We start from the raw sequence: 21,405 nt of genomic DNA, 5'->3' as shown, positions 1-21,405 counted from the left end.
TTAATTCAGTTCAGTTCAATCTAACACTGTATCATTCGTTGACTGCAGACTGCAGATCCAATAGACCCCGATCAAAATTGCACAAAATAGCAGTAAAAAAGGAGTAACCAGAAACCAAAAACACACATAACATGAACTACAGTATCCAATCCACAAACTGAGTCAATTAAACTTTGCCCAAGACCCAGGACTCTGGCACCTTCCTCCAGCTGCAACAAGTGAGAGGGAGAGGGAGACCAGTTAAATATATGCACCTTCCTCTGGGAACATCGAGCAATAGGGGAAGAGAGAGAGAGAGAGAGAGACACACACAAAGTTCAAACATAGGCACCTTCCTCTGGGAACAACGAGCAATAGGGGAAGAGAGAGAGAGAGACACACACACACAATGTTCAAACACAGGCACCTTCCTCTGGGAACAACGAGCAATAGGGGAAGAGAGAGAGAGAGAGAGAGAGAGAGAGAGAGAGACACACACACACACAAAGTTCAAACACAGGCACCTTCCTCTGGGAACAACGAGCAATAGGGGAAGAGAGAGAGAGAGAGACACACACACACACAAAGTTCAAACACAGGCACCTTCCTCTGGGAACAACGAGCAATAGGGGAAGAGAGAGAGAGAGAGAGAGAGAGAGAGAGACACACAAAGTTCAAACACAGGCACCTTCCTCTGGGAACAACGAGCAATAGGGGAAGAGAGAGAGAGAGAGAGACACACACACACACAAAGTTCAAACACACAGGCACCTTCCTCTGGGAACAACGAGCAATAGGGGAAGAGAGAGAGAGAGAGAGAGAGAGAGACACACACACAAAGTTCAAACACAGGCACCTTCCTCTGGGAACAACGAGCAATAGGGGAAGAGAGAGACAGAGAGAGAGAGGGAAGAGAGAGAGAGAGAGAGAGAGAGAGAGACACACACACAAAGTTCAAACACAGGCACCTTCCTCTGGGAACAACGAGCAATAGGGGAAGAGAGAGAGAGAGAGAGAGACACACACACAAAGTTCAAACACAGGCACCTTCCTCTGGGAACAACGAGCAATAGGGGAAGAGAGAGAGAGAGAGAGAGAGAGAGAGAGAGACACACACAAAGTTCAAACACAGGCACCTTCCTCTGGGAACAATGAGCAGTAGGGGAAGAGAGAGAGAGACACACACAAAGTTCAAACACAGGCACCTTCCTCTGGGAACAACGAGCAATAGGGGAAGAGAGAGACAGAGAGAGAGAGGGAAGAGAGAGAGAGAGAGAGAGAGAGACACACACAAAGTTCAAACACAGGCACCTTCCTCTGGGAACAATGAGCAATAGGGGAAGAGAGAGAGAGAGAGAGAGAGACACACACACACAAAGTTCAAACACAGGCACCTTCCTCTGGGAACAACGAGCAATAGGGGAAGAGAGAGAGAGAGAGAGAGAGGGAAGAGAGAGAGAGAGAGAGAGAGAGAGAGAGAGAGAGAGAGAGAGAGAGAGAGACACACACACAAAGTTCAAACACAGGCACCTTCCTCTGGGAACAACGAGCAATAGGGGAAGAGAGAGAGAGAGAGAGAGAGAGACACACACACACAAAGTTCAAACACAGGCACCTTCCTCTGGGAACAACGAGCAATAGGGAAAGAGAGAGAGAGAGAGAGAGACACACACACACACAAAGTTCAAACACAGGCACCTTCCTCTGGGAACAATGAGCGATAGGGAGAAAGAGAGAGACTGGTTAAATGCAGGCACCTTCCTCTAGGAACAAGTAATAGGGAGAGAGAGACTCTGGTTAAACATAAGCACTTTTCTCCAGGAGTAGTAAATGAGAGGGGGAGAAAGACTAGTTAAATACATGCACCTTCCTTTGGCAACTGTGAGTGAGAGTGAGAAAGGGACTAATCAAACGCAGGCAGACTGTGCTGACCACTGTTCGCCTTTTGCTCTTGTCCTCATTGATTTCTGTCTTGCTCAATGTTTTAATCAGTGAGAAATGGAGTTGATCATGGTCTCCAGGTATCTTGGTCTCCAGACTGCACGCTCCGCTCCAAACCTCACCAAACTCCCATTAAGGCAGCAAAGTGCCAGGTCGCTCACCTACCATTAAAGTATAAATCACTGGCTCCAAGAGTAGCAGAATCATACTTGAAAGAAGAAGAAGTAAAAGATGTAGTTTCATGAACTGTCTTAGATTCTTGACTGGTCAAGGCAGGAAGGGATATGAAAGGAAGGCAGGAGTTTGGGGCTGAGAGGGAAAATGGATCAGCCGTGATGAAATGGCAGAACAGACTAGATCGGCCAAATGGCCCATTCCTCCTCCTACAACTTCTGTTCTGAAGGATGGCACCTTTGGTTTTATGTTTACTGCTGTCACCTTCTTCAGTTGGGTAGACAAGTGTGGAGATGACTGTGGGATGCACAAGTAAGGTTAGAATTTGTGACAAACCACCCAGGAAGATAACCTGTGAAGTTTGCTTTTCTTCTGGGGAAATAATCTGGGAAGACACTTATGTTGGCAAGGATGAACTGTAATGAATTTGAGCCCAGTTAGAGAAATGATCAAAGTAGGAGTCTAATTTCTAGAAGGTGACCAATGAAAAGTTGATAAGTTAGAAGCTATACCTTATAAACCTCAACTGCAATGAATTGTGAGGGCCAAGTAGTGTGCATTCAATGTGCCAATTTTCTCTTTCAACATAAAACTAGTTTTGGCATCAATAGCTTTTGCTTCTGCTTGTGGGGATTCTGGGATACTCGCTGGATCAGTTTACATTTGATGGAAGATAAAGGTCAGCAAATCAGAAACATGACCTCCCTTGTAACCAGCCTAGATAAAAGCAACTAATAAGTGTTGCATTTTTATTCAACTTTCTATGCTGCCTGGTACTTGTTACTGACAAACTCTGATGTCAATAGATTAAAAAAAATTCAAAGTAGCAAATTAATTAAATCTAAACAACATAAATGGAAATAAAAACATCTGTGGATGCTGGAAATCTGTAATATAAACAGAAAGGCAGCCGAAAGATCAAACAGCATCTGTGGAAAGAGAATCCGAGTTAATGTTGCAAGTGTTCTGTTTTTATCTAAGAAACAAAAGGCCTGTTAACCCACAGCATCACAGTGCTCTGTATTCCTTTCAGATCCCGACACAACAAAGCCTCCAACTGTAATTGACCCGCATGGAGTAAAGACAAATGAAGTAGAGATTGGTAAGTCACAGAGAAAAACCATATGTTTGGAAATAAGATTTGGAGATAACATTTTAAACTCGTTAACCTGAAACTGTCAATGGGAGCGGCACACGTTTTGGTAAATTAGTGAACTTCCTGGAAAGAATTCAATAGGAATATTGCTTCCTTGTGGGATCAGATTTACTGTTTGCATTACAACTCTTGATACTAATGAAATGCAAATACCAAGTACTTCATTTCCACTTGTCGTGTAATTTAAAGCATGGATGTGCTGTGTATCTGTGTACATGAAGTCTCTGTGATCCTGTTGGTTTCATGACCACTGACTGCTGCAGGGTCTGCACACCTGCGTATGGGTTGCGGGATGGAGTCAGCAATCACATCTCTGAGTACGCATGTTCCAGCCAATTAGTGTTTCAATGTGGTGGTATTTAACTCTATCAATATTGTTTAGGGCAGGGGTGGGCAAACTTTTTGACTTGTGGGCCACAAAGGGTTCTAAAATTTGACAGGGGGGCCGGACCAGGAGCAGATGGACGGAGTGTTTTGGTAATACACCTCATAAGAGAAAATAAAATATCATGGGATATGTAGAAAACATGTGCTTTAATTTCAATTGAAAATGAACAAATGCATTACAACAAAATATCTGTCTTTGAAGTCCCATGGTATTTAGCTATTTATTGAAATGACTTTTAAAACACTGAAAATTAAATGAATAAAATACAGCTTTTTTAAATAGTAACAGTTATTATTTTAAAGCACTGAAAATTCTGTTATCCTTCAAGATATTATCATCATCACTCTCCTCCTGACTGCCTTTATTTCAAAAACGGTAGGAGATGCAGGTCTACTTGTCCTGCTCCTTCTTTTTCAATTGTCCCCTTTGCCAAAACTCAACAACGACCAGCACAAGGACAGAACAGTGACAGCGCGCCAGTATGCGGAGCATGTTATTTGATCTGGAGCGCATTTTTTATTTTGAGAACGTACGTGCACCAGCGCACTACTCATGTCCATCACTTAACAGAAATGACATGTAACATGTAAGGCTTATTGAAAAAAATATTTTCAAATGCATTTTTTACATAACACAACGAAGAAACTTATTTTTCATTTCAGTGGGAACAGTGTTGCTGGTCTCCCTTTTTAGCCAGCGCATCAAAGTCTGGATTTAGTTTTGTTGTGGCGATTCTCAGGATGGATCTGAGGTGTTGGTTAGTTAACTTGGATCTGCGGCTGGCTTTGTTGATGTTCATGACGCTGAACGCCTGTTCACACAAATAGGTCGAGCCGAACAAAGAGTAAAGCGCAAATGTGGAGTAATACGCTGCACCTCAACAAAGGTCAATGTATATAGAGTGCGTCATCTATTGGGAAAACGCCAGAATTGTGGGGAGAAAACGTTAACAAGGTTTATTAATATAATTTCATCAAGTTCTGCGGGCCGGATTAAAAAGCTTAACGGGCTGCATATGGCCCCCGGGCCGTAGTTTGCCCATCCCTGGTTTAGGGGCTGATATTCAATGCAGGGGCAGAGCTTGCCATACTTCTTGCTCACAAAAATGAGGCCCAACCCCACTGGCGAGGTTGACAGATGGATAGGTCCTAAGGCCAATGGCTCCTTGATGTACTCTTCCATGGCCACCATTTCAGGACAGGAGAGGGAAAATAGCTGGGTAGGAGGTCATTGGCACAATCGTATGGCCAACGTGGAGGCAGGGAGGTGGCCTCCTTCTTAATGAAGACCTCAAGAAGGTCAGCATATTTGACAACTGGTGTAGCTACAGTTCACAGTCCAACTGTGATAAAATGAAAGGTTAGAAAGTCACATTGGAAATGTACTTCTGAAGCCAGTTCAGTCAGCTGCTATAATGCCAATGATCATCTCTCATTTCAGCCTTCTAAATTTAACACTTTTACAACTGCCCAACCATGAGGTCACTGTTCTACAGCCAGGGTATGAAAGTCAACAGAAGTAAAGTCAGTGACAATTCGAAACAAATGCCCAATATGTAGCTCCATTTACAATCTGACAATTTTTGGAATAAGTTAATTCTTTCTTATTGGTTTGAGTAAGATTAAAGAAAGTGAATTGTTTGTGGAGGTGCGGCTCTTCTAAAATCTCGATTACGAATGCAAAGCAAGCCAGTTCACCCATTTCTGATGGGAGCTTTTGGTTTCATCAGGTTGGGCAGCTGAGATGTGGATGTATCTAAAGAGAGTAAAGTAACTGTTTTGTTTCAGTAAGAAGTATTGTTCTATTTTGATCAATACAACTAATATTTTGCTTCATCATTATTGGCTGCCATCGAGAAGCTGCTGAGTATGGGCATTCCAACTCAGTGCTAAAAGCCCTGGATGGTAAAGCTAGTGAGGACTTCTTGAAGGTCTCCAAATCCAAATTTGTATGAAGCAAATGATATGTTTTCAGGTGGCCTCCATAGGAACATTTTGTATGCAAATCCATGGCTTTTCTCTTATATGTCAGTACATGCCATCCATTATCCATAATGAAAAAGAAATTCAGCATGAAGAGTTCACATGGGCATTTCTATTAACAACCAACACACCCACCAATGTGCTGGAGGCAGACCACAAGTCGCCACATAATCTGGCACCAACATTGCATCTCCACAATGTTCAACAAAACTGTACAACAGAACACGTAACACTGAACAACACAAACAATGACAACAGAACAAAACAGCAAAACTTTCATTCCTCCTCACACAAACATTCTTCCAAGCCCAGGAAAGGCTGCCTCGGGGCTTCCATTCCTTGGCCCAGAACTCTCGAGCTCTCAGTCATCAGGTCTGAAACCTCCAATCTCTGGTCCATGCATCCAGATTTGCAAAGTCTGTAGTCGGACTCACCCTTTACATCTGGCATTGTTGACTTTGACCTTGAGCATTTCAGGCTCTCTGCTTCTGGACTTGGAGATCTGGACTTCGACCTTTGTCTTTGCCCTCTGGGCTTTGAAGACCTCTTGGTATCAAAACCAAGGACTCACCAATCACAGGTTTGACCTTTAAACCTCAACCAATCTGACCTCTGGGATTATTGACCTTTGACCATGCACTGCCTTGGGCCTTGCCTCCAGATCTGATCACAGTGCCCTGGGGCGATAAGGATCATTGGCCCTCATGAGTCTTTCCCATATGTACCTGCAACTCAGGATTTGGTGATCTCAGAATCGCTGATCTCCTCAAAGCCTGTTGAAACCTATTAAACGTACCTATTGAAACCTGACCTGACACAAATTCCAGATCGCTGATCTTTAACCATGGAGCATCCTAACCTGGAATTCAAACACAGGCACCTGCCCCGATTCTTCATTCTCCTTCACTCCTGGCCCTAAACCTTAACCTGACCCCTAACTCCCCACAGTATCCCCAAAACCATCACTACAAACCTAAAATAACAACTCAGTCTGAGCCATGACATCGACAGATGTTGCAGTTTGACGCCATCTCGACTGGCAGCTTTGATTTCCTGTTGCAGTCGGTGATTATTTGCAAAAGATCACATGCACGGTCAATTTTTTTTTTGCAGCAGCAGGTTAGGGCTTTGCTTTATGGAGCCAGCAATCGAGGTTCAGTTCCTGCTACGGTCTGTAAGGAGTTTGTACATTTTCCCCGTGACTGTGAGGGTTTCCTCTGGGTGCTCCGGTTTCCTCCCACATTCCAAAGGTGTATGGGTTGGTAAGTCGTGGGCATGCTATGCTGGCACTAGAAATATGGTGATACTTGAGCATAGTGTTGGTCATAGATGCAAATGTACTTCACTGTATATTTTAACGTACACGTGACAAACACTTTCTTTACTCTTTATTTCTCCTCAGAGCAGCAAAAAACCCTGTCTCACCTCAGTGCTGAGAGGCACAATTTTCTATTCACAAGACGACCACCTTGATAAATTTTGATCTATCAGACAAGAACATATACAGTAGACCAAACTTTTTCAGTATGCTTTTCCTGCAAGTGGGGGTTATCTAAACTGGGTCAGGGATGCTTGCTGGAAGTATCAGGAATCCCAGTATCCTGGGCACACTGGACAATAGAGCTATTTAAAGTAATCATCTAAAACAAGCGAAGGCTTCTGTAAAATGGTTTCAATTTCTAACAACTTCTATGTTTTATTTCAGGTAGTTCTGTGCTGTTAACCTGCAAAGTTTCTTTTGGTTTTGAAAAGAATTTTTCCCCTGTGATAAAATGGTTAATAAATGAGGATGAGATGGAAAATCAGGGCAAAGTTCAGTAAGTCTTAAATCTCTGATATCACTTTTTTTTATTAGACTGATTAATTTTTCATTGGTTCCTGTATTTAGGCTTGGCTCTTGATAGGAAAGATAACTTATCTTTTCAGTATTCAGATAAAATTGCTAGGTAAACAAATTGACTCTCTGTACAATAAGTTAATTGTTAAAGTTGTAGCTATCTGTCTGACAACAATGAATTCTTCAAGTGAAGTTGAGTAAACTTTATAGATAATTTCCCACTGTTTCTGTCTGATAAGTTTCAGTATGTCTTGTATCTCTCATTTAGTCATACCAAAATAAACAATGATACAGTGTACAGTATCTCCAGGCTGATATGGTGTGGTCTGAAAATCATGTTGTTGGAATGTGCTCAAGCTTCATGCAGATGGGCCAGATACTATAAACTTAACTAATGCCTACTGTAAGTATAAGCGGCATCTGGGACCAGGCCCTGATCAGGAGAAAGGTAAGGCCTGGAGATAAGTAACAGGAAGTTGACTAGTAGGTAGAAAAGATGGGAATGTCAGTCAGACATCAGGAATCCCCGATGCGGGTTAATGGCTCATCCCTGCATGACTGGGGCCAAGGAGGTTGTTGGGTGAAGTATTATTTGAGATGGGACTTGTCTATAGGAAAGGAGATGCATAGCGGAACTTCATTGAGTGGGTTTCCAGCCCAGATTAGTATTCTTAAAATCTGGTTATTCTGGAAGCAGGGATTGCTGGGAATTACATGTTAACAATGCTGCAAAAGGTGTTGCACAGAGCAACATTATCGTTTGGTGTGTATCTTGCATGAGCCTCAAAGCAGTTATCCAAAAGTAATTTGTGGACTTGTGGAATGGCCATGCTCATCCCAGAAAGAATTGTAATTGTGTTCCACCCCAAAATAGATTAATTGCGGTGCATAATGCTAGGTTTCTAGGCCTTTGTGTTATACATAGTGCGATTTAACTTTAACAATTAGAATACTTGTTAATTGATAGCTTTTCAGAATACAAAAAAATCTGCAATAAACTACAATAGCAATATTCAAAATACATTTGAGTATGTACATAGATAGAATAGGCTAAGATGGATATGGACAAAATACAGGCAAGCAGGACCAGTCGGGTGGGCACCATGGTCAGCATGGTTGAGTTGGGCTGAAGGGCCTTTTACCATACTGCAGTCCTCGATGACTTTTTAAGGGAGTTTCAAAACTAGTTTTTCGTATTTTTCTTCCATTATGCAACAATGTCAATGGACAATGATTGTTCTTGAAGGGCAATTTTCCTCTTGCGCTCCCTGTCATTTGGTATTGGTATTTCTGTGTGTCAGAAGAGGATGTTGGAAAATAGCATACCTTTTGGGATCTTGCGCTGCCTTTAGCTTGATTAAGACTTCTGCTTTGCTGCATGTGGTATGGGAAATTTTCAAGGAATTCAGTGTTAAAGTTGATGATACAATAATATTTCCAACAGGGAATTTGATATGCTAGTGATTTATTTAGGGCTGTGAGAATTCTTCTGCTAGGCAAAATCTGGCTCCTCCATGGCTTTTTTATTATTAACATCAATTAATTGAAGGATCTTCTAACTTGGAGACTCTACATCTGGAGGAACCATGAATGTATTTTAATATTGTTGCAAAGGCAAATATTTCTCTCATATAATTAATGGTTGAATACCCTTCATCTCACTTGAAACATTGGTCTCCTGACTTTGTGTGTCTGGGTAGTCTTGTTTTGTCTGGCAGATTTGGAGCTCCTTTCTGGGGAACGCATTAAGATGGTAGCACAATATTATTATGCAGCAGCCTCTCCGGACTCCGGATTTGGGGATTGCCAAACGTTATGTGGATTTTCTGGTGTAGTCTGTTTTGTTGTGTGCTTTTGTGATATCATTCTCGAGGAACATTGTTTCATTTTTTAACTGCATTGCAGTTGTGGTTTCTAAATGATAATAAACCAAAATTCAATACAATTCAAATTCAATTCATTAACTATGTTCCCAAAGATGCAGCCTGACCTGTTGAGTATTTCTAGCATTCTCTGTTTTATGTTATACAGTTTCTTGAGTTTTCTGATATTTCCCCCTTTCCACTGAGCCCAAGCTCATGGCTAAGAGTGAAGCCCAAACAAAAATCTAGAGAGCATTGATGTTGTTATGAGATCTGATCAAGGCAAATTAGATGATAAAGTTTTGGCAGGATTATGTAGATCTAGTGCATTTTCTCGTGTTAAAGATGCAGGAGAAAATAGGGACCTTCAACTTTGAATTAATGCTGAGAAAAATTTTCTGTAATTTTTACATGAAAATTCAGTGATATTTTAACATCCAGAAACCTTCTGCACAGTCTAAAAGTCAAAAATACTTCTGCAAAAGCTTCTCAGCTATCTCTGTTATCTCTATCTGTAAGGTTTTATAGCCATGACCATAGTTTATTGCTACTTCTCATTTAACTCTTTGTACATTGTTTCCATGACGTAGGTAGGTGTTACTTATTGTATTAATTGAGTTCAGTCTTAACTTCTGCAAGTGAGGTAAAACTATTTTATGTTAACTGAGCAGTACAACTCAGTTTGCTTAGCACTGAGCTTAGAATAAATTAAGTAGATAAGAGAGCATGGCCTGGTTGGTGGGGGTCTTTGATGATGGATGCTATTTTCCTATGACAGTGCTCCATGTAGACATGCCCAATGATGGGAAGGGCTTTACCTGTGACGGATTTGGCCAGATTCACTACTTTTTGCAGGTTTTCCCATTCAAGCAGTGATGCAACCAGTTAATAACTATTCTCACAACACATTTGCAGAAGTTTGTCAAAGTAGGTCTCATGCCAAATCCTCTCAAATAGTACATGTGTAAAGCAATTAGCTAAGACTTCTAACGTAAAATATCAAATATTGTGCACTACCATGATTTCCAAATTCTAATATAATGTAAATATATACTCACTTTTATGTACATCTGCCCAATCCTGACTCTGAATGCAACTCATCCCAGTGAGCATGTGAAGGAACCTTTTTCATTTGTACAGGAGATTCACTTGCAAGCTGCCCTTAATTTTAAACGTTACATACATCTGCAGTTCATTGAAACTCTATAGGTGATTTTGAACCAGATTTTTCAGGTGATCACTTTTCTTCCATTCATTCTGGGAATCAATCCTGTCTGTCTTGACATGTTCCCAAAATGTGCCCTGATCCTTTTATAATGCAAAAAACAAATCACACCTAGGACAATTTGATTGACATGACCAGTCTTTGGATAGTACCACTTTTATCATCTTCCTTTGTTGGATGTCCATAACAGTGATTGTTCCTCATGAATTAACCCACTAATCTCCTAAAGGAAGGCCATTATTGTTATTCTATCCCATCCATCCAAAGGCATTTGGATGGATTGGAAAACTTCTGAGTTTATTAGCATTTTGAAAAGCTGATCGATAGACTTCACTCCAGAAATTACTTAAGCATTAATTTTACGAATTAATCCAGACTTGGTGGATCTGCAGTTCATGTTTCTCTGTAGACTTGTAGAGGGCCACATACAACCAGGTCACATAGGGGATGTTGCATTTTCTTCCTACCATTTACATCTGATTAAAGCATGGTTACTTTATAATCTACCGGGTATTATGACTAATAAAAGCATGTATATCCTCATTCTCTAGGAACAGAATATCTTATTTAATTGATATTTTAATTATGCTTACTTTTATGACTAATGAGTGTTATATATCCTGATATATAATAACCATAATAATATTATAATGACTGTTATGCACTTGCAGATTTATTAAAGATGTTAAAGTAATTATTTGGTTAAGATAATTATTAAACCAGCTTTATACTAGGGTAAGAAGACAATTTCAATGTTAAAAGATATATTAATTATGTGCCAACCATAGACTATCAGTATAAAAAAACATTTAAAATTTCCTTGAGAACTTAAAAAAGTCGATTAACTTTTCATGTAAATTAAATCATATGTAGTTGTTTGTTTAGGTTCAGCGAAGAAAATAAAGAATTTTTATTGACTCGGGAAGCAAAACTGAATGAAGTTACTGCAGAAGACTTTAATACCAACTTCACTTGCTTCTCTCAGAATTCCCAGGGAAATTCATCTGGGGTGCTTAGGCTGAAAGAGAAAGGTAAGCAACCAACAGAGAGGGAATGTTCTGAGAGACAACTGCTTCAGAAAATGACAAAACAGTAGTCCAACAGTTATGGACAAAGGCATAGTGATATCACTTCCTGCTGATATGGAGTAAACATTTCACATCCCTCCCCAGGTGTTTTGGAGCTGGCTGGTTTTGAACTCGGGAGCCTTTGCTCCGAAGTCTGGCGCTGATGACACTACACCACCAGCCAGCTACAGTCTTAAAGATCTGAACATCCACATAATTAAATGAGAAGTTGAAATATCATAACCAACTTCATAAACAGTTTAATATTATTTATTTTAAAATCAGTGAAAGAAATGTAAAAGAAAACAGCTTACCTTTCAAGACCAGATTGTTACTTAAGCAGTAGGCAATAGTTGACATTCAGATCTCTGTGAATCTTGGACACAGATTTTCAGTGAACTTTGGTGAGGCTGATTCATAAAACATCATTTCATGTCCATTCAGCTGGAGAAGAATGTAAAGGCACATTTAACCACAAAGACATTAAACTATACATGTCTGCATAGAGCAATATTGGAAAATGTTGGTAGCTTCACTGTCTGTACTGACATCAAATCCAGGCTGAGGACTTCTCTGACTTTGTTATAAAAGAAAGCATTGGCTTGCTACTGGTGTTCTGATTTTGAATAAGCCACACAGAAACAAGCTATGGATGTAAAAAGTCTATGTTCACAAAGGTGAACAGATATTCTGGAATTAATACTTTCTGGGAATCTCTAAAGAACATTGAGATGTTATACTCTTTAACAACAAAAAAGAAACTGGAAGTTGTTCAATTATATTTCAACAGTTATCTTTACACAGCCTATATCAACATAGATTCATAGAGCACTTCCACACTGAAACAGGACCTGCAACTCATCCAGTGCTTGCTAAATTGTTATTCTGCCAAGGCGCATCAACCCACACCTGGAACATGGTTCAGCATACCTCTCCAAATTATCCAAATTTCTCTTAAAAGTTGAAATCAACCCCATATCTATCATTTCTGCAGGCAAGTTGTTCTACAATTGCATCACACTCTGAGTGAAGAAGTTCCCCTTAGGTTCTGCTAAATGTTTTGCCTTTCACCCTTAACCTATAACCTCTAGTTCTAATCTTTCCTTCGGTGGAAAAATCCTGCTTGCATTTACCTAATCATACTCCTCATAATTGTGTATACTTCTGTCACCTCTCCCTTCATTTGCATGTGTTCCAGGGAATAAAAGCCCTAATCTATTCAACCTTTCTGATAACTCAGGTCCTCAAGTCCTGGCAACATGCTTGTAAATTTTCTCTGTACTCTTTTAATCTTATTGATAACTTTCCTGTAGGTAGGTGACCAGAACTGCAGACAATACTCCAAATTTGGTTTCACCAATATCTTATATGACTTCAATATAACATCCTGACTCCTGCACTCAATACTTTGATGTATGACGGTCAATGTGCTAAAAGCTTTCTTTATGATCCTAACAACCTATGATGCAACTTTGAAGGAATTATGGAGCTGTATTCCCGGATCCCTCTCTTTTACCACACTCCTCAGTGTCCACTGTATAAGTCCTATCTTGGTTTGATCTCCCAAAGTGCAGCACCTCACACCTGTCTGCATTAAATTCCGTCTGCCATGTTTCCAGATGGTCCAGATGGTCCAGATCCCTCTGCTATCATTCTTCACTCTCTATGACGCTCGCAATCTTAATTTTCAGTAGTTCAAAACAGAATGCCCCACTCTTGGTGGCTTCATTGCCCTTAAAGTATTCAATCTCATTTACTGCATTCAGTGCTCACAATATCACTGTCTCTACATTGGCAACACCAGGCACAGACGAGCTGACCAATCTGCAGATCACCTGGGCTCTGTCCACAGTGGCATTCTTCACTTTCAGTTGCATACCAATTCAATTCCGCTTCTTACTCCTACATCAACCTGCCCATCCTTCGACGTCTCCACTGCCAGGTAACCTTGACCTCTGGTGTTTTTCTTTACCCATTCTCTCTCTGTTTGGTTCTCACATTTTTGTCCATATTGCCCCTTTAACTCCCGTCACCCATCTTTGTAACCGTCACCATCCTGATTCCATTCATTTACCACCTGCAGATTCAAGCCTCCAGTTCCTTCTCCTCCATCTCATTATCTGTTCTTCACCTAATTGTTCTATTGGGAACCATTATTGACTTCATTATTTTCCAGGTTCCAGCACTAGTACTCTTTATGTTCCTTCTTACCACACACTGTCACTCAGAGTCTCTCCACCTTCCCTCTCCTCTCCTCCCCCCTATCTAGCTCCATCTATCCTTTTTGTCTGTCTTGATCCATTAATCGTCTGCCTCTTGTCCCCACCTGGCTCCATTTGACTATCATCCTTCACCCACTGTTCCACCAATTAATGAAGGTCCCTGTCTTACTCTACTCTCCCACTCCTATTCATATTCTCTATCATCCCCCCCCCCTCCATTCCTGATGCAAGACATTGATGGATTTTACATTGTGAGTGGATTTTTTTAAAAAAACACTTGTTCTCATTTGTATTAATGGCTCCTGCCCATTTACATCTTGAAAGATGCCCCATGACTAACAATCCCTAGCAATAGTTTACACTTTAGTTGCCTTGCCCTAAGTTTAAAGAACTGGCTGAATTCATGGGAAATAGCTGCCCATCACTGCAGTTCGAGACACTCCGGCCTAATCTTCATTGAGAAGAGGGTTGTAAGAATTGGCGGCAGAGGTTTGAGGTCTGCATGATGTTAGACTTGGACCACATGCCCTCCAAAGATAGATGAACCAACAACAGGCAAGCTGTTGTCGATTGAATCTCAAAGCAACAGCACCCAAGGTGCAACAAAATACAAGCTGTGGGAAGGTGTATGAGGCGTATTGAGTCACAGGAAAATGCACAGCAGTTCACTTGCTCTGGGATATTTTTACCAATATTAGGCTTAATTCTGCTTCTGTATCTTCTGGTCTTACTTAGAATCAGAATCAGGTTTAATATCACTGGCATATAGTATGTCGTGGAATTTGTTAACTTTGCAGCAGTGTTACCATTGCAATATATGATAAATATAGAAAAAATGAATTACAGTAATTATACATGTCTATTAAATAATTAAGTTAAAATAGGTAGCGCAAAAACAGTAATTGTTAAAAAAGTGAGGTAGTGTTCGTGGGTTCAATGTCGATACAGGAATCGGATGGCAGAGGGGAAGAAGCTGTTTCTGAATTGCGGAGTGTGTGCCTTCAGGTTCCTGCGCCTCCTTCCTGATGGTAACAATGAGAAGAGAACATGACCTGGGGGTGGAAGTTGATTAGTCAGAGCACGATTGGATACAGGAATAAGGCAGGAGACTAGGGCTGAGAAGGGAAATGGATCAGCCATGATGAAATGGCAGAGTAAACTCCATAGGCCAACTGGCTAGTTCTGCTCTTGTATCTCATGGGTTTATTATTATCGCCATTTCTACATTTATTCAATGATTAATTATAATCCACAGGGAACCTTCCTCAAGCTTTCACTCATCTGTTTGGGAAAGCTGGGATACAGTGCCAAGCTGCCTTCAAATACAACTAATAGAGAAAAAAAAATGCCATTTAAGGAGAGTCATCTGTATACCCTATAATGTTTTTTATTACAATTACAGAGTCCTCTACCTTTCAAATAAAAGTGATAACCATATCTACATCACTAATATTTGTGGTGATTGTTTCTGGATTTGTTGGAGTATATAAATTCTGGTTGGAAATTGTTCTACTTTACCGGCATTATTTCTCAAAGGATGAAACCATTGGAGGTGAGGTTCATGATAATAGATTTTTAAATATTAATATGAATTCTATTCCATTAATTCTAATTAACAATAGAATGTTGTCATTATCATGTTTACAGTTGCTTACTTAAATTATAAAGCGTACTATACATTTAAAAGATCATGAATCTAATTTAAAAAATAGACTCCAAGCACTTTGTGATTTTGTCACTATTAAGTTTATTTTACTCTATTCCATATAAATAGAACATGGCACAGTGGTACTGCCAGTGATGTCTCTATAGACTTTATACATTCTCCACATGCTCCAGTTCCCTTCCACAAACCAAATATGAGGGTTTGTAGGTGAATTCAACATGGTGAATTGTCCCTAATATGTTGGTAACTGTTGTTATCTAGGGGGAATCACTAGGCAGGTGGAGAAGATTAAAAATGGATTAGTGTAGGTAGATGCTCAATGGTTGGCATGATCTCAAAGCGATATAGGGCCTGGTTCCGTGCTTGATGACTGAAAGCTTACAGTTTTACATTTCTTCAGTGGAGTTTTGAAATATTTGTGTAATTAAGTAATTTTTAATTAAGATTAAAGTGACCGTGACTGGGAGCTCAGGATTACTGAGTTTATCAGGATTGGAATAAGTTATCAGTTTAAAAAGATTTTATGATGAAGTGAAAGGACTATAACTAAAGTCCATGATACAGTGTGCAACAGGAAAGTGAAGTGATATGAGGGTGCAGGTGAAAGGGAATGGAGCTGGTAAAGATAAACTATTGTTGCACCTGCAAACAGGCAAGAGGGAAGAGCAAAAGTATTGCAATAAAAACAGAATGCTGGAGGTACTCAAAAAGTTACAGCTTCTGTGGACAAAGGAGCAGGTCCTTAAACTTTCAATTCCAATGAAAAGTCATTGACATAAAATGCTAATTTTGTTTCTCACAGCATTGATTTTGCCTACCCTGCAAAACATTTCCAGAACTTTCTTATTTCAGATTTCCAGAATCTGCAACTTCATATCTTTCAAATGAAATTGTTGGGTGTGGGTGAGACAGGACAGTTGGGAAGTGTTTTGGCATTGGCTATTGCTCTGTAAGTACACATCTGATATTTAGTAACCAATGTTAAAACAATCATCCCTCTAGTCACATATGGTTAGTGGTAGGATATTCCAAATTGACTATTATTTTTCCTATCTTCCAAAAGCAGATGTACTTCAAAAGTAGTTTATTGCATTTAAGTGTTTTTTGAATTCTGGAAATTATGAAAATGTACTATATAAGTTTTTAAGGTTTCATGTTGCACTTCTGTGGAAGTCAGTAACTGAATGCTGTGCTGAGATTGTAATAGACAACTGATCTACCTAATTAGTATTGTTCTCCATGTTTAATCGCTTGCCTAATGTGATAAAGTTTAAATGAATTTCATTGAAATATACATTTTTTTCTGCTTGTAAGATGTTGTTCAAAATGGTCAAATTGATGTTGGTTTCTTTCTCTTGGCTCCATCATCTTTTAACAAGACGGGAAAGAATTTGATGCCTTTGTTTCATACGCAAGTTCCTGTTCATCTGGGGAGGATGTTGAGAGTGATGACTATTCCATTACAGAGGAGAGGTTTGCCCTAGAGCTGCTTCCCAGCATCTTGGAGGAGCAGTATGGGTATAAGCTGTGCCTCTTTGAGCGAGATATTCTCCCTGGAGGTGGTAAGTGCACTTGGTAATATTCTAATTAATTTTAATTTAATATGGCCTGGATGTAACAATGCAGTCAAGACTCTAACCCTAACCTGCAATGGTCATAGCTGTGATGACAAGCAGCCATTTCTTTTGGAGGCTGCAGTTATCTAGAGGTTCATTTGTTGTTCAGACCAAACATCAAAATGGGCAATAAATGAGATCTAAGGTACTTTGACCATAGAATGATTGTTGGTGCCAGATGGGGTGGTTTGAGTATCTAAGAAATTACAGAGCTTCTGGAATTTTCATGCACAAAAACCTCTAGTGTTTACAGAGAATGGTGCAAAAAACTGAAAACATCCAGTGAGCAACAGACCAGTGGATGAAAACATCTTGTTAATGAGAGAGGCAGAGGAGAATGGCCAGACCAATCCACATTGACAGTAAGGTGACAGTAACTCAAATAACTACATGAGGTCTGTAGGAGACATCTCTGATTGCACAACATGTCAAAGCTTGAAGTGGATGTGCTACAGCAGCAGAAGACCACTCCAGGTCCCATTGCTGTCCTAATAAAGTGGCCACTGAGTGTATTTGGATTATGACAGTTGAGGCAATTGAAGACTTGCTTCTCAGAGAAGGATTTAGCTGGAGATCTGCACTCCAGAATTGGAACTACATATGAGGGGTGATTGATAAGTTTGTGGCTTAAGGTAGAAGGAGATGAGTTATACAGCTCTTGTTACATGCACATGTAGGCCAGCTCTTTGATTGATTTTGCAGAAAATTTGAAGTTAATAACATAGAAAAAAAACATAGAAAATAGGTGCAGGAGTAAGCCATTAACTCATCAGTTAATAACTCATTGAAGTGATTGATAAGTTTCATGGCCTAAGGTAGAAGGAAATGAATTATTAACCAAACTTTTTGCATAATCACTCAAAGTGTTGAACTGCATGTGTATATAACAAGAACTGTATAACTCATCTCCTTCTACCTTAGGCCACGACCTTATCAGTCACCCATCTGTGGAGACTTTCTGGATGTCCAAGATCCGTATGCTCCACGACTGCTGGAGTGTGTAAATGTAGGAAGGGACTATGTCGAAAAATAAATGTGCTAGGTTTTCTAAAATGGACTCCGTCTACCTTAGGCCACGGACTTATCAATCACCCCTCGTATATTGCTAAATAATAATTTTAAAATGTTGCATCAGTAAATAGATTTGAATGTACAATGTAAATGGGAAGGATGGTGCCATTGTTCTTGGGGGGAATGCACTAATTGGGAAGATTAAATCCTGTCCTCAAAGTCAACCAATGCTCTACAATTTCAGTGTGTGCAAGTTTCTGACTTTGCTTCAATCTTTCCTCTTCATTTTTGTAAGTCTTTCAGCTCCTCTGAAAATATTTAACTTTGTAATGTATTTAGTCTGTATGTTTAACTTAGAATAGTAAACCAATTTCAGAGAGAACGATTGTGCAATGCGGCATGCCATTCATTTATGTTGTAAGCTAGCCCCAAGGGATTTGCATCTATTTATAGCGTGCCTTAAACTGATAGTCATGGAAATATGTTCTACAGTTACTCATTCAACCGAAAAGAAACTGGGGGAAATATTTATATGGTAAATTTCTCTGGTTCTGTTGCAAATAAAATAGCATAATAGAACTTAATTGTGTGGTTATATTCTTAACATGCATGAAGACAATAAAGTGGAATATTGAGAAGATTGTACAGTATAAAGCCTGTTATCTCAATTTAGTTGATACTCCCCAGATAGTAACTGAATGTCCTGCATGGCAATAATGTATAGATTTATGCCATCATAACCGCAAAGCATGAAAACCTGTTACACTGCTCACTGTCTATTATCTTTATTTTTTCCAGTTTATACAGAAGACGTTATTTTATGTATAAAAAGAAGTAGGAGAGTAATAATTGTCCTGAGTCCTAATTACTTTGCTTCAACTAAATCAAGACTCTTTGAACTGCAAACAGGCATCAACACCATGCTCGATAATTTCAAAACCAAGGTGATTTTGATCAATTTCCATGCCCTACCTCATGGAACTGATCTTCCAGACAATGTTAAAAGGGCCATTGCGGTGCTGCCGGAGATTATGTGGAAAGGGAACAAGTCTTCTCATCCATCCTCAAAGTTCTGGAAGATGCTTAGGTACTATATGCCAGTGAAGAAGAAAGAACAATGTGAGCAAAATGAGATGTCAAAAGCATTAATCTAACGGACAGACTTTGATCTATTTGTAACTACTATGTAGGTTATTTGTCTATTTAATTCAAATACGTGTTATGTATTGTTGGAAGTACTGGAAGGTCAGAGGCTGTTTTAATTGTACAATGTAAATGTATATCAACACAATAAATATTGTTCTGCTTATAAAAAGAGTGTGTTTGTTGCATCAGTTTTGGATGTAGACCTTAGAATACAGATCCGTACAGCACAGTATGGGTGCTTTGGCCGACGATGTTGTGCTGACCTACAGTAAATGATTATTTGCAGATGACACACTGTTGGATGGTTGCCAGACTTGTAGCAGGTCTCCACCTCGGGACAAGTTAGGATCAGCATACCTTTACTTGTAAAATGAAACAGGGATAAGGACACTGTGCACAGAGAGTATGATCACAAATCTGTGAAGCAAAAAAATAGTCAATCTCAGGAAAACTAGTTGTTATGTTTTAAACTAATTGAACAAATTCAAAGGAAGACACAGGAGACAAAAATGCAGGCCTAGCTTCAGGATAGTAAAAACTTCTTTAGGTATGTGAATAACAAAAAAATAGTTAAGACCAAAATTGGGCCATTGAAGACAGAAACAGGTGAATTTATTATGGGTAACAAGGAAATGGCAGATGAGTTGAACGGGTACTTTGGATCTGTCTTCACTAGGGAAGACACAAACAATCTCCCAGATGTAATAGTGGCCAAAGGAACTAAGGCGGGGGTCGGCAACCCGCGGCTCCGGAGCCACATGTGGCTCTTTTACGTCTGTGCTGCGGCTCCCTGTTGCTTTGGGAAATAATTGGTTGTGGCGACCCTTTTCCTGGCACATCCGAACCGACTCACAATTAGATAGCCTACGGGGGTTTGCGAGCACAGAGCTTTGGAGCCTCTGTGCCATGGGGGGCAGGTTGAGGGAAGCTTAAAAGTGAGGCGGAAGATTTCGAATAAAGTTTTATCCTTCGACTGCAGTTACCGACTCCGTGTCGTAATTTTAGCGCTGCGTTTAGCACACCGCTACATGGTCAGTATTTAATTAAAATGTATTTTATGTTAGTTTGTTAGTTTTTGAAATGTAATTCTAAATTTGAAGATTATGGTGATCTTGTACAATCTAAATAAGACGTTGTGGCGACCCATTTCCTGACACATCCGAACCGGCTCACAATTAGCCAGCGTTCAGGCTAAGGGAGATAGCCTACGGGGGTTTGTGAGTACGTGTCTTTTGCAGCATCCGGGCCCATGGGGGGCGGGTTGAGGGAGGCTTAAAAGCAAGGCTGTTTAGTTCGAATAAAGCTATCTTTGACTGCAGTTTACTGACTGCATGTAGCACACCGCTACAACGTGTTTTTATCGCTGGCTGTCCAGAGGGGAGGTGCTGAAACGGTTTGTCGCGTGTCTGGAAGAAGTGAAAACTTTCCTGGGCAGCAAAGGGCTCAACTTTCCTGAGCTGGAACAGCCAGAGTGGCTGGAAAAGCTACACTTCATGGTAGACATGACAGCGCACCTGAACACGCTGAACACAGCTCTTCAGGGGTAAGGACGTACAGCCCTGCACATGTTGGAGGATGTTTTGGCATTTGAGCGCAAGTTGACAGTGCTTGCCAGAGATTTACAGAAAGGCACATTGTCTCACTTCCCCAATTTGAGAGAGTTCAAACAAGGTCACGACATGAGAAATTCGGAGTATTTACATTCTGCAATCATCGCAATGCAAACATCGTTTGGGAAACGCTTCTGTGAGTTCAGAGAGGAAAAAAACACATTATTCTTCCCGGTCACTCCCCTAAGCATCGATCCATCCCTACTGAATACGACTGCATTGTCAGGTGTGAGTCAACCTGACCAAGTATGATAAATATTTTAATTGCCTATTATTTTACATATATTCATATGTTTTCATTGTTCAGTGAAATAGTCCTTTTATTTTTCAGGTTGACAGTTGGCTGACGTTATTTTTGGTTTGCTGCTGGCGGCAAATTTAAGTTTGGCGTTTTTCATAAATACAAGAAGGACTCAAATAGACGTTGAGTATTTTACTTAAAAGTAACCTTCAACCCAACGTCTTTTTTTCGGAGTTCAAAATGTTTTTGTTGCATGCAGAAATGTAATTTCGTTTTCTCTGC

The 21,405-nt window shown here is 40.0% G+C and overlaps 1 protein-coding gene and 1 long non-coding RNA gene across 5 annotated transcripts in view; one reads left to right on the top strand and one right to left on the bottom strand.

Annotated features, from left to right (window-relative positions):
* Window positions 1–19,650, top strand: part of LOC132391349 (interleukin-18 receptor accessory protein-like) — a 43,893-nt gene extending 24,243 nt beyond the window's left edge. The window contains exons 6-11 of the mRNA XM_059964408.1: window positions 3,128–3,196; window positions 7,326–7,437; window positions 11,430–11,575; window positions 15,236–15,385; window positions 16,879–17,061; window positions 18,925–19,650. Coding sequence (XP_059820391.1) covers window positions 3,128–3,196; window positions 7,326–7,437; window positions 11,430–11,575; window positions 15,236–15,385; window positions 16,879–17,061; window positions 18,925–19,280 — 1,016 coding nt within the window. The 3' untranslated portion in view covers window positions 19,281–19,650. The remainder of the gene's footprint in view (window positions 1–3,127; window positions 3,197–7,325; window positions 7,438–11,429; window positions 11,576–15,235; window positions 15,386–16,878; window positions 17,062–18,924) is intronic.
* LOC132391354 (uncharacterized) overlaps window positions 1–21,405 on the bottom strand; it is a 116,504-nt gene that overhangs the window by 86,601 nt on the left and 8,498 nt on the right. For all 4 annotated transcript variants that reach the window (XR_009511183.1, XR_009511180.1, XR_009511182.1 and 1 more), the window contains exons 2-3: window positions 19,099–19,216; window positions 11,926–12,055 (exon numbers count right to left, since the gene is read on the bottom strand). This is a non-coding gene — a long non-coding RNA (uncharacterized LOC132391354). The remainder of the gene's footprint in view (window positions 1–11,925; window positions 12,056–19,098; window positions 19,217–21,405) is intronic.

This window comes from Hypanus sabinus, chromosome 3, assembly GCF_030144855.1.
Source record: "Hypanus sabinus isolate sHypSab1 chromosome 3, sHypSab1.hap1, whole genome shotgun sequence".
Classification (NCBI taxonomy): Eukaryota; Metazoa; Chordata; class Chondrichthyes; order Myliobatiformes; family Dasyatidae; genus Hypanus; species Hypanus sabinus.
This window is presented reverse-complemented; position numbering and strand designations above follow the sequence as displayed.